This window comes from Gobio gobio (assembly GCF_949357685.1).
Source record: "Gobio gobio genome assembly, chromosome: 18".
Taxonomy (NCBI): Eukaryota; Metazoa; Chordata; class Actinopteri; order Cypriniformes; family Gobionidae; genus Gobio; species Gobio gobio.
In genome coordinates, this window is record NC_137111.1 from 19,988,042 (window position 1) to 20,006,748 (window position 18,707).

At 39.1% G+C, this 18,707-nt stretch overlaps 1 protein-coding gene across 2 annotated transcripts in view; it reads right to left on the reverse strand.

Moving 5' to 3' along the window:
• Nucleotides 1-14,073: 14,073 nt before the first annotated feature.
• Nucleotides 14,074-18,707, reverse strand: part of adgrb3 (adhesion G protein-coupled receptor B3) — a 228,406-nt gene continuing 223,772 nt past the window's right edge. Inside the window, exons 29-31 of one of the 2 annotated variants that reach the window (XM_079843689.1) lie at nt 17,746-17,781; nt 17,069-17,173; nt 14,086-15,172 (exon numbers count right to left, since the gene is read on the reverse strand). In XM_079843689.1, the coding sequence (XP_079699815.1) occupies nt 14,984-15,172; nt 17,069-17,173; nt 17,746-17,781 (330 nt within the window). In that variant the 3' untranslated portion in view covers nt 14,086-14,983. Of the gene's footprint in view, nt 15,173-17,068; nt 17,174-17,745; nt 17,782-18,707 lie in introns of both variants that reach the window. The other variant, XM_079843690.1, reaches the window with a different exon arrangement.

Here is an 18,707-nt window from a genome sequence, read left to right on the forward strand (position 1 = left end):
ATGATAATTACTTAGTCAGAGGTCAAAGAATAGAAACTGCTACTTGCTGTGTGATGTCCTGTGCCATTATGAGCGCTGTTAAACTGTGTCCATAAGGAGCTGCTGGCAGCAGGGGAGTCGTACAGCTGAATAAAACACAAGCTGATCCTACAGGGAGCCATTAGCAGAAGCCTCTACTTCAAAGCAATTAGAAAACGTCTTGGGACTGGCAGTGTTTATTGAAATAATTGAATGTCCCCTAACTACAGTATGTACTTCAGTAGAGTAATGAATGTTTATGCCCTCATGGCAGACTGTTTGATAGGACGCTTGATTCAGTGTTTTATGAAAGAAAGATGTTTTAATAGTGGCTCAGGTTTAAACTTCACGAGCAAAAATAGCTTAAGTTAGATTCATTTGCCCGAATCAATTCAAACCGTGTCAGCTGCATATATCTTTGCCCGTGGCAAGCAGACTAAACGTCAATGACGTTTTTTCCCCTCCATTTTCTTAATTCATTCCGGTAATTCTTCATTCCTGATCAGGCTAAAGTTTGTTCTTCATGCAAATGTAAGCCATTATACCACGCACACTCTTAAAACTGAAGGATCCAATCGGGGTTATTGCAGCAATGCCATTAAAAACCATTTTGGCTTACTCAAAAAACCTTTCAGTCCACAGTTATTAAAGGGTTAGTTCACCCAAAAATGAAAATAATGTAATTTATTACTCACCCTCATGCCGTTCCACACCCGTAAGATCTTCGGAACACAAATGAAGATGTTTTTGTTGAAATCTGAAGGCTCACCCACATGAAAAAATATTATAGTATATTATAGTATACTATAGTAAAATTACTCTAGTAAATACTATAGTGTTCTTGAACCATACTATAGTAAAGATACTACAGTAAATTGTAGTATATTGTAGTATATTATAGTATTTACTACACTTTGTTAATTTACTGTAGTATATTTACTATAGTACGGTTCAAAAACACTATAGTATTTACTAGAGTAATTTTACTATAATATACTATAGTATTTTTTCATGTGGGCAGTGAGGCCTACATAGGCATTAATGTAATTTACACTCTCTAAAAACATATTTAAATCAGTCCGTGTGAGTACAGTGGTTCAATATTAATATTACAAAGCGACGAGAATATTTTTCGTGCACCAAAAAAACTAAATAACGACTTATATAGTGATAACCGATTTCAAAACACTGCTTCATGAAGCTTCGGAGCGGAAACGAATGAATCAGCAAGTCGATTCAGCGATTCGGATTGCCAAAGTCACATGATTTCAGTGGGTTTGACACGCGATCCAAATCAGGATCCGACTCGCTGATTCATTTCCGCTCAGAAGCTTCATGAAGCAGTGTTTTGAAATCGGTTATCACTATACAAGTCGTTATTTCGTTTTTTTTTGGCGCACGAAAAATATTGTCGTCGCTTTATAATATTAATATTATACCACTGTACTCACATGGACTGATTTAAATATGTTTTTCAGTACATTAATGGATCTTGAGAGTGTAAATTACATTGATGCCTATGCAGGCCTCACTGAGCCTTCGGATTTAAACAAAAGTATCTTCATTTGTGTTACGAAGATGAACGGGTGTCTTACGGGTGTGGAACGGCATGAGGGTGAGTATAAATGACATTATTTTCATTTTTGGGTGAACTAACCCTTTGAAAGAACCACTTTATATTAGGTGGCCTTAACTACTATGTACCAACATTTAAATTAATAATTTGATACAGTGCATTTATTGTGTACATACTGTACATGTTTTTACATTGTACTTACATAAAAAAATACCTGCATGTAATTACATCTGTAATTAATTTCTGTACTTATTACACCTAACCCTACCCTTAAACTTACCCATACCACCACACCTGTCCCTAACTTTACCCGTATCCCACCCCAATAGCAGCAAAAGTGTTTTGCAATACAATATGAACACAATAACTACATTGTACTTATTTTTGATGTAAGGACATAGTAGTTAAGGCCACCTAATATAAAGTGGGACCAGAACCAATTTTTCTTTGTTTGAAGAACATTTTAAAAATCGAACCTTTACTATAAATGACATTTTGTGAAATGGAAATCTTCAATGGATTTTAATAATTACAAATGTCTAAATACATTTTGGAGTCTCTGTATGTATCTAAGAAAACAGGGAGCTGTCCATGGTGCTGATTCAGAATCACATGTCTGTTCAAGCCTTATGGCTGTAGTTAACCACATATTTTATAGTACTATTCACTCATGAACTACAGTGATTCTGAATAGCCGTTCTTTTTTTCCGTGTCTTGTTAAACACTCGAACTGTCAAATACACACAACGTTATGTCAAAATGGCTGTCTTGGATGAGTATTCATGTAAACACAGTCGGTTATGCTTTAAGTGAAAGATATCATTTGGGGAAATAAATAGATTTTACACACTTAAAGCAATATCGTATCGCATATCGAATATCGCATTATTTAACAAGGATATCGCATTTTTCTTCAATATCGCACAGCCCTAATTCTGAACAGACAGCTTAACAAAATAACTAATTTACTAGAGGTTCTGACAAAATGTTAATAGCTTCAGTCTGTTTGTAATTTTAATTTATCTGAATTATTAAAAAAACAAAACTGTCTGAATGAATGATTCAGTAACAGCATTTTTTTTAAACAAATCTCTTGAATGAATGATTTGGGGTAACACTGCTGATTTTGAAGTAATTAAGATCACAGCTTCGTTGTTAATAGAGAGAGATGCTGAACAGACGCAGTTCATTCACACACGCTTCTCATGTGTTCCCGGTCTGCAGTGGTCAGTATCTTATCAAAAGTGGTCCAAGGAAGGAACAGTGGTGAACCGGCGACAGAGTCATGGGCGGCCAAGGCTCATTGATGCACATGGGGAGCAAAGGCCAGCCTGTGTGGTCCAATCAAACAGACGAGTGATAAAAAGGTGTCAGAATACACAGTGCATCGCAGTTTGTTGCGTATGCATAGCCGCAGACGGGTCAGAGTGCCTATGCTGACCCCGTCCACTGCCAAAAGCGGCAACAGTGGGCACGTGAGCATCAGAACTGGACCACGGAGCAATGGAAGAAGGTGGCCTGGTCTGATTAATCACGTTTTTTTGTTTACATCACGTAGATGGCCGGGTGTGTGTGCGACACTTAGCTGGGGAACACATGGCACCAGGATGCACTATGGGAAGAAGGCAAGCCGGCGGAGGCAGTGTGATGCTTTGGGCAATATTCTGCTGGGAAACCTTGGGTCCTGCCATCCATGTGGATGTTACTTTGACATGTACCACCTACCTAAGCATTGTTACAGCTTCATTAGTCCTTCACATACAGTATTTACCGGCAGTCATTCTAATCCTTTGTCGGGTTCAATAGTGATCTGCCTGCAAACAAAGCTGTGATGATTAGGTTGTGATGCCAAAAGAAAGCCAATGTGTGACAATAAGAGCTCATCAGAATCAACTAAATTGCACCATTGTTGCAGTAAACTTGCACAACATTCTTATACGAATGATTGATTAGATTCACACCGTTATCGTAGGGACATCGACTTGACATTTTAACATCTCTAAACATGATGCAGAACGAAACAAACTGTGATTGGTCGCTTTACATGTCAGTGAGACGTCCTGCAATGGAGTCCTGACCTTGTGCCGTCAGTCTGCAGGTCTGACTACGCAAGCCTAGGCAAGGATTATCCCTTACATAAAAATAATATCAAACACTGTTATAAACATGTTTTTGCCAGTTCATATCAACATTGGTCCCTTCTGATCAGGAAGTTGTAATCTGAGCACAAGTGAAAATACAGTGTCTGGGTTGACATACGCTTCAATTCCCTCTCCTGCATGTCTGTCAGAGATGAGTCTGTTCCACCTCTCCATGTGTCCCCTGCTGGACTTACAAGCACCCACCAGGGCCCACTCACTGTGTGTGTGCAGAATTTCATTTGCCGTGATTTCCCGCTGGCCTGTAATGCGATGGATTTGACATTTTGATTTGCACATTGAAGAACAGAGGACAAACGTGTTTTCATTTCGGGCCGTGGAGAATCTGCTGCAGATGTCAGCTTGTTTTGTCGATGTCATAATGGGTTTGTCTCATGCGCTTTATTATTTTTAATACAGTGACATCTCCAGTCACTGTCAGCAATCCACGCTCCTTCCTCCACAACTCATTACTGTGTTTTCTGACCTCGGAGGTCAACATTTGCACACTAATGAATGCTTTGTCTGATAATATGCATCATTAGATTGCAATCTTCTCCAAAGTGAAACTAACAAAAATGCTTTACATGAGCATGTTTTTTTCACGCTGTCCGCTGTTTGGGACAACTGACAAATTAATTCTTAATTACATTACTTCTTGAGTTCCTGAGTGAGTCAGCTAAACTTTGCAAAGTTCACTTTCCTATAATCGTATTTATAAACCACTCTGTAAACCCTAATAAGTTGGCAGAACTCAGTCGAGGTAATCAGTTGCCTCATTTTTTTTTATTAAACTCCAAGATTAAAGGATTAATTCACTTTGAAATGAAAATTTCTTGATTATTTACTCACCCCCCCCCCCCCATCTCATCCAAGATGTTCATGTCTTTCTTTATTCAGTCAAAAAGAAATGAAGTTTTTTGAGGAAAACATTCCAGCATTTTTCTCCACATAATGGACTTCAATGACAACCAACGGGTTGAAGGTCCAAATCAATGTAGTTTCAAAGGGCTCTGCACGATCGGTTCTTGCACCTACATCACGGACGTGACCTTACTGACCTGATGACGTAATTATGTCGTGACTACACCGAAGTAGAGCAGTTGAGGTTAAAAAGTATATAAATGTAATTTTTTGGGAAAAAATATAGAAAGATAGAAAGGTGTCAGAATACACAGTGCATCGCAGTTTGTTGTGTATGGGGCTGCATAGCCGCAGACCAGTCAGGGTGCCCATTCTGACCCCTGTCCACCTGCCATCCATGTGGATGTTACTTTGACACGTACCACCTACCTAAGCATTGTTGCAGACCATGTACAGCCTTTCATGGAAAAGGTATTCCTTGGTGGCTGTGCGCCTCTTTCAGCAGGATAATGCGCCCTGCCACAAAGCAAAAATGGTTCAGGAATCAGGAATGGTTTGAGGAGCACAACAACGAGTTTGAGGTGTTGACTTGGCCTCCAAATTCCCCAGATATCAATCCAATCGAGCATTTGCAACAGACATACTGACTAGAAGTAACTTTGCAAGTACATATCAACTTATTCTACTAACCTGAACCCTAACTTAACAGTCTACTAATACTCTAATGAGAGTTAGTTGACGTAGTCACAAATGAATAAGAGTTAGTTACTTATAGTAAGTAGAATGTCTAAAGTGGACTATCGAAATAAAGTGTGACCCATTTAGGGCTGTCGCGATTGGTCGATACAATCGACTGCGTCGACGCTTTTAATTAGTCAACGTCAATATTTTTAGTCGACTGGGTAAGATATGAAATTGTATTAGTACCGGTAGCCCACTATAAAAATGACAGCACCCTAATAAGAGCAGTATTTCTTAATGTGCGTCGATGTGTGACAGCAGGAGTGAGGACGTGTGTGTGAGCTCTTCTTCTACCTTTTACTAAACAATGGAAGCAGAAAAGTCAAATATATAGGCGCAGCTCAGGAAAAAAAGCAACAGAAGTAGGGTATGGCCGGGACGTGCTCGTGCGTGCTGCTGGACTCTGACCTGAAGCGCGCGCAGCCGCGCACACGCCTCTCACTCAGACAGATCGCGACGCCAGTTTCGCAGATTATTGGGTTTGAATGGTCAAAAACTATGTAAAAAAGAACGTCCTGGTGAGTATTCGGGTAAACGCAGTCGGATATGTCTTTAGTGAACATATACAGAGCTGAATCATAGACCGTAAAAAAATATGGACGACGCGACTTCATTGACTTCCGCTGACCAAAGTTGAAGCTTTCATAGGCCCGCTCACGGCGCTGACATCTTGGGACCGAGTCTGCGCAGTAGCGATCTCAGGACCGGAGTTGCGCAGTAGAGAACAGGAAGTAGAGGCGCGATTATCAAAAGCCCGCCCACACTCTCGCAGATGCAGAACAATTAAATATGTTATCGAAATAAAAATGTATCGAAATAAACAGTTATGGAAGTGTAGAAATTAAAGCTAAAGCTCCAATCTCCTCCCAAAAATCCAGAAAAAAGTCCGTTAGTGCCTCAGTGACAACTTCACTCAGAGAAGCCGTCAATCTCAGCTGTCAATCATGACGTCACACCCCCCGTTTTTATAGCATCAAATAACTCACTAAAACTAAACTTTAAAAAATTTAAAAAACGAACACTTGAAATGAAATTATTGTAATAAAAACTGCCTAAAATGACAGAAACCATCTTTAGGAAACAATTATTTGAAGTGTAATTAAATTGTTTAGTGTGTCTCGCGCCCATTCAAATACATGGAGAGGCGGGGTTTAGGAGCTATACTGGGACCGGCCACCGGGGGGCGATCGAGGCGCGAAAGCTTCAATTTCTGACTGGAGCACTACAGGCTTGAGTTGAATGAGTATCGATAGACATGTGCCGGTAAACGGTAATACGATATACCGCAATAATGAACATGCAAAATATTGTTATCGTGGGCACTTCAAAATACCGTGAATAATTATTTATTACGAATTATTCCGATTTTTAGAATGTATTTTAAGAATACTTTACCCATCAACCGTTTAAAATGAACAATATGTAAAAGAGGACCGCGCACTGATGTAAATAAACTCAACGTGCATGAGCACATGGCTGAGCGCGTGAACGAGACACGCTGAAGTGCACATTCACTCTCTGACAGCAGAGGGCGCTGACGGAACAGCAGAAATGCAGCCGTTTCCCCTAAATACTTAAAGACTTAAGGCTATTCATTTTCAAACTTAAACAGTTTATATTTTAATCTGGACTAAATTACATGCCCTAGACATTGTTTGAATATGTTCTGATTGTTATTCAGGCACACACTTTACAATAAGGCTATATTATTTAACATTAGTTCATTCATTAACAAACTGACAATGAAAAATACTTCTAAAACATGTATTCATCTTAGTTAAATGTAAATTTCAGCATTTAATAACACATTATTAATATCAAAAGTTGTAACTGTATTATTTAATGGACCTGAGCTAACACTAACTAACAGTTGCTTTTTTAACTAACATTATCAAAGAATAATAACTGTAAAAATTTAGTTATTCATTCTTTGTTAATGTTAATGCATTAACTGGTGAGACATTATTGTAAAGTGTTACCTATTGTTCTTTATAATTCTTTTGCACTTTAATCTGTTTTAAATATTTGTTTACTTTATACATTTGTGTGTATTACTTTATTGTATTTAAATGTTTGGTTCTTTTGTTATAAGAAAGTTATTAAACCTGTTATAGTATGACAACACTTTTTTGCAACAAATTTCAATATCGTGATAATACCGTATACCGTGATAAAAGCTTCAGCAATTAATCGCAACATGAAAATGTGATACCGGCACATGCCTAGTATCGGGTGTTACAATGAATTTGGTCCGTGTAGCTCTTAAAGGACCGGACCTAATATTCTGTGTGAAGCAGGGCAGGAACATGCCGGCCAAGTGAGTTTTTAGGGTTTTTTTTAACCCTAAAACAATGATAAAACAAAATGAATAGTGAGTTCTGTTAAATTATTCAATTACTTATACTGTTTTTTGCCATGGTATCGATTCAGTATCAGTATTGAGGTATTTTAGTCTGGTATCGTATCGAAGTCATAATTTTGGTATCGTGACAACACTAATCTATATAAAAAGTATTTGCTAATATTCTCTTTTTTTTGTTATGTTGGTTTACAAATTTGTACCTTTTTACATTTTTACTCTTTTAGTTTTACATTTTGTAAAGGGCTTGTTTACATTTATACCTTTTTATAGTACACTACTGAAGGCCAACGTTGCAAGTTAAATGAAATGTTTTTAAGTAAAATTGTTGAAAATTATTGTGATAAATTAGTCGATAGATTAATCGATATAAAAATAGTCGTTAGTGGCAGCCCTAGACCCATTTTAAAGGCCCAAAGATTTGTTTATGTCGATATATCTCAGTTGTTTTATCGTTTTTGACTGTACATTCTTCCAATGCCATGATATTTTACATTCTAAATCCCTCAAAACATCATCCAAGGCAAACCTGTTATGAATGTTTAGCATGAGGCTGGTAGTGTTATTTGCACAACAGCCAAAGCGAAAAAGCAGGTTTTCCCAAGTGGAGCTCATCTGAAACCCAAATACAGAAAAAGGCCATGCTGTCACATACTGCCGCTACTTATAGACCTGCAGCGCTGTATGACGTCAGGAGCATTTGTTTAGTGCTATAACTCACCCGGCAACATTTACTGTTTTAGAAATCCAGTGTGTCATTATGCAATACACAATGAGTTTGTCGACAAACTCATGTCATGTTGCTTCATGGCTCACACACCTTGTCAATCACAGGACTATGATTCAGTCCCGTCCAGCTGGACCTCAACAATATTCCGGGAGATAATTGTGGAGCTCATTGGGATTAGATTGATTATTTTTTGCTAGATACGACTCAAAGCTCGCTGAAGACAGATGGGATTGTAAAAGCGGTTCAAAATGGATTATACTCCTAAACTTCAGCTTACCTTCCAATATGGGCCTTGAGCGCCCTCATCTCAAATGTTGATATCCATTAAAAATCACACATGCATGTCAATTCCAGATTCATCCTATTCAACTCTATTAAAGGAATTTTTCCTAACAGAAACAACATTCGGTGCAACTGTAAACCCAAACAGTAAAAATAACCGAATGAAATGAGTTTATTTCAGTCAAATATTACTAAAAGTTCAGGTTACACTTTATTTCCACTAGTCCACTTTAGACATTCTACTATAAGTTTGCAACTACATGTCAACTAATTCTACTTAAGAGTATTAATAGACTGTTAGGTTAGGGCTAAGGTTACTAGAATAAGTTTACATGTACTTGCAAAGTTACTTCTAGTCAGTAGAATGTCTGTTCGGCGATCATCAAAATAAAGTGTTAGCAGATATTAAAGGTGCAGTGTGTAATATTCAAGAGGATCTATTGACAGAAATGCAATATAATATACACAACTATGTTTTCAATGGTGTATAAAGACCTTGCATAATGAGCCGTTGTTTTTATTACCTTAGAATGAGCCATTTCTATGTACATACACTGCGGGTCCCCTTACAGTGAAGTCACCATTTTGCGCCGCCATGTCTCTACGGAAGCCCTAAACGGACAAACTGCTCTACAGAGCGCTAGCTACTCCCTGCTGTATCAGACGATGACATCTTTGTCCTGTGTCGGCCACCATAGCTTCTTTATGTGCTTCGAAAGGGAGGGGTGAGCGGTGACCAGTTGCAATTCGCAACCTCACCACTAGATGCTGTACAAATTTACACAGTGCACCTTTAAAGGGATAGTTCGCCCAAAAATGAAAATGTTGCCATCGCTTAGGCCCCGTCCACATGAAGCCAGAGCTTTCCCTATCCAATCTTTTTTTCCCCTCATTTAAAAAAATATCTGCGTACACACTTAAACCGACTCAAAACGATGTAGTATACATGCCAGACCAGTATGTGGCGCTGTAATTCTGCCACAGAAATACACTAAAAACGGAGAAGAAGAGTTGTGGCTAGAAGGGGTACAGCAAAGGTAGGTAGTGAGGCAAAATCTCACAATATAATACGAATAAATACATTTGCTACTTCCCAGATGTGTTTTATTAACGCCAACACCCTAACCCTACCCATACAATAATGCAAATACAGTAATTAAATAACGCAATATTGATGTACGCATGCCCGTAGTTGTTTCCCTTCCAGTCTTTCCCGTGCGGGACGTGGTGTGATGACATCACCGTTTCACAAAATATATGGATTGGCTGTAGACACGAAAACGCAAGGGTGTCGTCTTCAGATTTATCCACTCGGTTTAAAAAAATATCGGTTTCATGCTCCCAAAACGCTGGATCCGTGTGGACGAAACGCTGATACGGTACAACATTTTTATGTATACAGCTAAACGAGTCTCCGTGTGGACGGGGCCTTAAAGGGATAGTTCACCCACAAATGAAAATTAGCCCATGATTTACTCACCCTCAAGTCATCCTAGGTGTATATGACATTCTTCTTTCAGACGAATAAAATCTGAGCTATATTAAAAATGTTCTGGCTAATCCAAGCATTATAATAGCAGTAATAGTTGCTCTGTTTTTGAAGTCCTTAAAAAATGCATCTGTCCGTCAAATAACGTGCTCCATGCGCTCCGGGGTCTTAATAAAGGCCTTCTGAAGCGAATCGATACGTTTGTGTAAGAAAAATATCTATATTTAAAAATCTATTTCATTTTTTTCTATGGCTCTGCATCAGCCGTCCCCGCACCATCACTTCTGGCGAATAAGGTCATAATACATGCAAAATACCAGCGCGATCAGTCGAATGAGGCATCTACGTATATATCTTTGATCGCGCCAGTATTTTGACCTTATTCGCCGGAAGTTATGGTGCTGGGAATACTAGATGACATTCGTCTGATAAGAGGTAAAAAAAATAACAAATACTGTTTTGTTTCTCGCAGAAACCGATCGTTTCGTGTCTTAAAGGAACACTCCACTTTTTTTGAAAATAGGCTCATTTTACAAGTCACCTAGAGTTAAATAGTTGAGTTTTACTGTTTTTGAATCCATTCAGCCGATCTTTGTATCTGGCGGTAGCACTTTTAGCATAGCTTAGCATACATCATTGATTCTGATCAGTCCATTAGCATCTCATTCAAAAAATTACTAAAGACACTTTCAATATTTTCATGTTTAAAACTTGACTCTACAACAGTTACATCGTGTGCTAAGACAAACTGAAAATGAAAAGTTGCGATTTTCTACACCTATATGGCTAGGAACTACGTTCTTGTTCCTGCGTAACAGTCGCGGATCTTCGCGGCCATACCATGGCTGCAGCGACGCAATGATTCGTTGGTATTCTGTGAAACATGGTGGTAGTATACACCTTCGACTTACTATCACAGCCCTTTACAACACACAGAACCATGGCTAATCACACTGGTAAATCCACAATTCAATTTGTCGGCTGCAAGCCTGAAACTTTCTCTGCAACTACACAAACTTAGTGCCGGTCACATTGAAAGTTACCTAGCTGGGGGCTACTTTCAGGCGCTGTGTTCCATCATTGCGCTGCTGCAGCCATGGTACTGCCGCGAAGATCCGCGACTATTACGCAGGAATGAGAACGTAGTTCCTAGCCATATAGGTGTAGAAAATCGCAACTTTTCATTTTCAGTTGGTCTTAGCACACGATGTAACTGTAGAAGAGTCAAGTTTTAAATAGGAAAAATATTGAAAGTGTCTTTGGTCATTTTTTGAATGAGATGCTATTGGACTGATCAGAATCAATGATGTATGCTAAGCTTTGCTAAAAGTGCTACCGCCAGATACAAAGATCGGCTGAATGGATTCAAAAAACGGTAAAACTCAACTATTTAGCTCTAGGGGACTTGTAAAATGAGCCTATTTTCAAAAAAAGTGGAGTGTTCCTTTAAGACATCAATGTGTCGCCACGAGCTGCATGGTGTAATAAGGAATCGTATGTCTATGTGTTTTTACTCTCATTGCTCTCATACTCTAAAATATCCCCATTGACATGCATTAAACGACTATCACACTGCAACAGTTGGAGTTAAAAATCTTAATTTGTGTTCTACTGAAGAAACAAAGACACCTACATCTTGGATGGGTTTTGGGGTGAACTATCCCTTTAATCACCCTCAAGTTGTTCCAAACCTGTATTAGTTTCTTTCTTTTGTTGAACACAAAATAACTTATTTTAAAGAATGTTGGTAATCAAACACTTGACAGTAGCCATTGACTTCCATAGTAGGAAACAAAATAGTATACAAGTCAATGGCTACCTTCAACTGAATGGCTACCGTCAAGTTAAGACACCATTTTGCGCCGCCATGTTTCTACAGTAGCCCTAAACGCACAAACTGCTCTACAGAGCGCTGGCTACTCTCTGCAGTCTCAGACGACGACATCTTTGTCCTGTGTCAGCCACCATAGCTTATATTTTGAATATAACATTATTCAAAATATCTTCTTTTGTGTTTAACAGAAGAAAGTACGGTGGCCCAGTAGTGCACAACACAACGAAATATAAAAAGCAAAAAACGAAAAAACAAGCCACAACACAACGAAAAAGCCACAACACAACAAAAAAGCCACAACACAACGAAAATGCTCCCAACCACTCGGGGGCACTCGGAGTGCGGTAAAGTTGCCACTGTTCTATAGAGTCGGCAATCTTACAAAGAAATCAATACCACAATTAGTTTTAACAGTATGTAGGCTAACCATTGTTTATCGATATTAAATATTAATTTAAAATCACCTACATGCATTTTAGCTGCATATTTATGCTTGAAAATGCTTTGACCCGATACCACGGCACTAAGGGAACGTCTGCCAATTCCACCAAGTGGTTGAAAAGTATAATTTGTATGAATTAAAATTGCTTTTAACATTTAAAAACAGACATGTTAAAATTCCACAGCTTGATTGTATTGGTAAAACTGACTTAATAATGCAAAACACAACATTGGAATTGGAAAATTAAAAAAAAAGTGCATTTAATTCATACAAATGATATGTTTCAATTTGGTGGAAATGGCAGCGGGTAAAAGCGTTCTTGAGTATAAATATGCAGCTATAATGCATGTAGGTGATTTTGAATTGATATTTCATGTCGATATACAACTGCACACTTAGAACTGATCGTAGTGTTTAAATATTTGTAAGATTGGCGAATCTATAGAACAATGCAACAACTTTACCGCACTCCGAGAGCCCCCTAGTGGTCGGGAGCATTTCCGTTGTGTTGTGGCTATTTCGTTGTGTTGTGGCTTGATTTCATTGTGTTGTGGCTTTATTTCGTTGTGTTGTGGATTTATTTCGTTGTGTTGTAAACTTATGTATGCTTTTTAAATTTCGTTGTGTTGTGCACTAATGGGCCACCGTAAGAAAGAAACTCATACAGGTTTGGAACAACCTAAGGGTAGGTAGTAACAATTTTAATTTTTGGATGAACTATCCCTATAAGCAGACATTCTACGAATACGCTGACTGATAGTTGACACTTAAGGTGCGTCCAAATTTGTGAAACGAAGTGTGGGACGTTAGACACTTCATGCACTCAACTATCACAGTTTTAGTTACATAGCGGAATGGAAGGGGCTATCAGACTCCGATGTTGAATGACAAAATAACCTTATAACATTCATATGCTACACGGTTGAGTATACATAATGCATAAGCAGCGCAACGGGAGCATCTCTGCAGCTCTTGAGGGGTGTTCCCGGTCTGCAGTGGTTAGTATCTATCAAAAGTGGTCCATGGAAGGAACAGTGGTGAACTGGCTTCAGGGTCATGGGCAGCCAAGGCTCATTGATGCATGTGGGGAGCGAAGGTTGGCCCGTGTGGGCTGATCAAACAGACGAGCTACTGTAGCTCAAATTGCTCAAGAAGTTCATGCTGGTTCTGATAGAAAGGTGTCAGAATACACAATGCATCGCAGTTTGTTGCGTATGGGGCTGCATAGCTATGTAGGTTGAGTACATAGCTATGTACATTTTTCTGGTTTGATTCTCTCTGTAGAGAGTCAGGTCATCAGCTGATAAATGCACATAAGGTACACCATATGCGGCGCGCCGTTATTCAGAAGCGACTACACTTCCTGTTATTTTTAGCTCCGCTGCGCTATTTATATAGCCATTGATGAACACAACTCTTCTTTCCACAAATGGCCGTTTAAAATACCCTGTTGTTATTTGCCTTTAGGTCTCTATAGAGCATTTTTCTGCTGCTGTTGATGGAAGGACCTTCAGAATGAGAATTCGTCCACAGGGATTCGTGTGTGTCCAGAAAAAGGCGTCAACAGAGACACGTAGCACGACACAGGAGTAAGTCGACAAGTTCTCTGAAGCAGTACGAACATATTTCCTCTTTTATTTACATTCCTTTTTCAAATGTTAACATTTTTCGCTATAACTCTCTCATCAAGTTGGCATTTTCTCTTTTCTCATTAAAATAAACTTGGCACAAGTAAAACATATGTAGACAAAAGTTTTATTTACACCATACAACATTTTTGATTTTTAAATATTTTATACAGGGCTGCAGATGAGAGAGCTTTACTGAGCTTCCAGGCAGATTCTGCAGTATTAAAGTTTTGAAATATATTATTCATAAAAAAGTGAGTATTACCTTTATTGCATTTAAAGCAATGAAGAATGTAGCTTGACAAACATTAATTTTTAAATGACAGAAAAAAATCCTCTTTGCCTCTGAATATTTTTGTCTTTTCATATTATAAAGTAAAAAGTGTAGTCATGGCCAAACGGACTTGTTATAAACTTTTTAAAAACCTGCTCAAGTATATACATTGTGTTCCCGGGCTCGTCTCCCGCCGAACAAAAAACCCAACCCAGCCGCCGCTCGTGGGTGGACGTCACGTCGTGTCGTTTTTTTTCTTCTCTTTGAGGTCTCGTCTGGAAAGATAGCGCTTTCGGAACCGAATATTTTCCAAGTGGTACTTTTGAAACACATGATGTTTGATATTGTACATGTCTGCCCCCACTAAATACACGAGTGAGAATACAAAAAAAAAGATAACACAGATGTTTTTTGTCTTTTTCTAACATCTTTTCATCCGTCCTTCTTCCTTTTTTTTTTCGAAATCTTATTGGCACATATTGTCCCTGCTATACTCCTAGAATCCAGATATGTCTTTCCAAGGCTGCATGAAAAGTCTTCTGCGTTTTTTTGTTCAGTGCAAAATATGTCCACCTTCATCCGCGTCCCTGCTAACGCTTCATTATTCCTCAGACTTCTGTCTGAAAGTCTCCCTCCTGGACGTCCAAAGGGAGGCTGACACACTTTTCCCACTCAGCGTTAGTCATCTCCAGAGAGTTCTTTGTGTCTGAATCTAGTACATTCATTGTGGCGTAGTTCTGATATTCACTTGCCGGGTTGAAGCTCTCCCAAGGGTTCTTGTTTGCCATTGCCTTGTCCTACGGAAAAGGACGAGAAGGCGCCGTGTTAGAAATATCCTCAATATGGTTACACATAGAGACACTGTCAAACATAGAAAGTTGCACACGGACATGAATCATCAAGCTTTAATTCATGTTCTCCCACAGTTGCCCTAAAAATATCTGGACACTTCAAATATATGAAAGTCACTGCATTAGATACAAACGATCAATCCGAGTGGCCAAAAAATTATGCTGAGTATGTGCGGCCTTTCTTGAAAACAAATGTCACTCGGTTTGATATCTTGCTAATCCATGCAGACATTCATACATTTACGTCCCAAAAAACATTTTTGGGATGGCTGCGCATACACATCCAGAGCTCAATAATCAAAAGTGTTTGACCTGACAGCATGTTTGGAGTGTTTCCAGATTCAGGAACATCTCAGATTTTTCAAGTGAATAAAAACACAGGATCATTTCTTTCAGTGGTTGGTTACTAAGCAACAGGCAGTGAGTGGCAAAGTTCTGCAGAGCTGATTGGACCCCATGTAAAAGGGAGTAACATGTGACCAAACGGGCACGTCGCCAGAAGCTACGACTACACCTGCCATAAACATGCATTGCTAACGCAGTACAATAAGGCTCCATTTATTAACATCAGCTAATGCATTGTTAAGAATGAACCATTTTTCCAGCATTTATTAATCTAGGTGAATTTATCAATCTAATTGTTCATTAGCAATTCATGTTCTTTCATAATACACGAATGCTAATTTATACAACTTGAATGTATGTATAAATTAGCATAAATGCAGTAGAGGACTATTTCATTGCTAGCTGATTATGCGTAATGCATTAGTTAATAATTAGTTAAGTACAGAGCCTCATTGTAAAGCATTACCCATGCATTTTGTATCACGATCGTCTGCGTCCGATCGCACTTAGCGGCACAAAATGGAAATGCCACTTACACACTATATTAGAGATTGCATGAAACAGAAATTCCCCATCATTGATGGATAATTCAAAATGCTTTCCGTCAGATTAACTGCTTAAAAAGCATTTGGTCTATTTCCCGCTTTAGAGACATTCTCTCAGTAAAGAATACTGCATTACAAGTGAATGAAAGAGCGGAAAATAACGTTTTAAAGCACCTTTGTGAGTCTACATTGGATTAACAGTCAAAATTGGAATAAATCATGGGATATTTGTTGGGGCCACATCACAAGACCTGCACTGAATATATGACACAATGCATCTTGAGTGCATTGGCTTTTATCGAGTTCAAGAGCGTTTGGATTGTGATCCGATCACAGTAAAAGCATGCTAATGGCAGAGCTAACTAAAAAAAAAGTCTAAAAATCTCTTCATTGATTATCAAAGTGAACCTTACAGTGCCAGTCAGCTAGAGAATGTAACACAAAATGACACTGAACGCTTCTACATAGTGCTAGACGTCGTGTCGCAATTGGCCCGCTCGAATCTAATAATCCCGCCGGCCTTACAATTACAGGTAATTTGCGCAGCGTACTGCGGAAAGCACAGAGAACCTCTCCAATATCTGCAGCAAATCAAGTGTTATTGGTCCCATGCATTCGCCAGCAGTGATTTGCCGATAGAAAAAGAAATAATAAGCATGTTAGCAGCTCATGGCCTTGTGTTTGAATGAGTGCATGAGCATGGATCTCAATGACGGCTCAGTCGCTCTTCCTCTCTCTCATCCCTTAATACCTCCTCTTCCACCCCCCGGGGCAGACGGAGAGCTATTTTTCCACATGAATACATTGGGTGGATAACTATTAATTCCTTCAGTCACTCACTTCCTGTGCAGAAGAGTGGGGCGCCACGAGAAGGCACAGCTAAACATAGACAACGCGGCACCCCCCGGTACTCGGTAATGAGACACACTGAACCCCGGTTCCTGTTACTCACCATGCCGCCCATATTTGGTATGTCTCGAAATCGGTCCAGGGTTTGAAATTTCTGATTGAGTTCCTGGAACAGCTCCATATGCCTTTTCCTGGTGTGCATGACTTTCTGCAATGGCAAGGGTAGGGGGGAGGAGGGGGAGGGGAAGGGGTGGGATTTGGAGTTCAGTCAAGCTGAGAACCAGAACTTTGCAACAGGAAAAAACCTGGCTACTTTCAAAGAATTTATCACCGTATAAAAAACGCCGTGCTCACCCTGCAAATTTGGCTGAATGCTATGACAAGGTTATGACAAACGGCACTGGCATATATGAAGGGTCAGTGGTAGCACTTGACATTCAATTTCAGTTTTTGGTAAAGGGCTGAAACGCTCTGGGGGATACTGCGAGTGACCTTAAAAAAGTGAAAATATACAGGCTATTTTTTGATTTTCAGCTTGAAGTCAAGGGATGTAAAAGGATAAAATGGGAATATGTGGTGGCTGACAGCATTGCTTTTATGCTAAACCACACAACGCTTCATAAATCGCAGTTGTGTCAGGACATGCTACTCCAATAAGCTTAAGTGCTACACAAAGTAGTTGTAAATTAAAGGGGCGAAACACAAACGCAACAAATGGCCCTTCGCTCGGTGCAACAAAGGCCTGACGCATGCACTTCGCCAAGCAGAGGTTTCACTCACCTCGAAGTCTAGATCCTGGTACCTCGACTTTCTTCTCTGTAAAACCAAGACAGAAAGACACAAAAATAATGTTGTTGGATATTACAGATATTATCTGAAATGTGGTCCCATCTCTAAGACACATGAGCACGTATGTTCCTAGCACATCAGAGCTAGACTTGTATGCCTTCAAGCTTTTGTCAGGAAATGGTTTCAGCTGTGGATCTGGTTCAAATGTGTTTTCCACTCAAGGCAGCCGGTCGATACCAGTGCTTTTCAATATTTCAGTAATGACGAGAGGTCGAAATGTCTTACAGTGCCTCTGCAATGACCTTTAAGGCCAGACAAACTCGACATAAGTACGCAAATGCTTGACCCGCTGTCGATACTTAGCACGAAAGAAGATATTGTGAAGAAAGTTGGGGTTTGAACAACATTGAACCGCTTTGACTTTCATTATATGGACAACTAATATTGCAATCCGCAGAAGAAAGCAAGTCATGCAGGTCGGGAGTAAGTAGTAACAAGTCGGGTTGAACTCTCCCTTTAAAGTTGCATGAAATTCAAATGTTCTATTTTTTAATCATTTGAATTTTTAATCAAAATGTCATAACTTGATCTTCCAGTGAAACGACAGACTTCTGTCTGTTGATGAATTCTGGACTTCTCCAATCATATAGTCTGCTTAAACCGACCCCTTTCTTTCAATCGCTCAGCCTCCATCCAATCAACCACCAATGGACAAAACCATTCAAAATACAGAAGAAACTTTAGTATTTATAATAGTTTTTTTTATACTTGCCATTTTCCTTTGGTTTAATTTTGGGGATTAAGGCAATTTTCCAACATGACATCATGACTTTGCGTAAACATACACAACACTTTCTAAAGCCAAATGGCGTGTTATCTGTACGCAATTTTAGCTATCCGCGTGTATGTCTATGTAAATGTAAATGGATTTATAAACAAACTAAATTATGTTT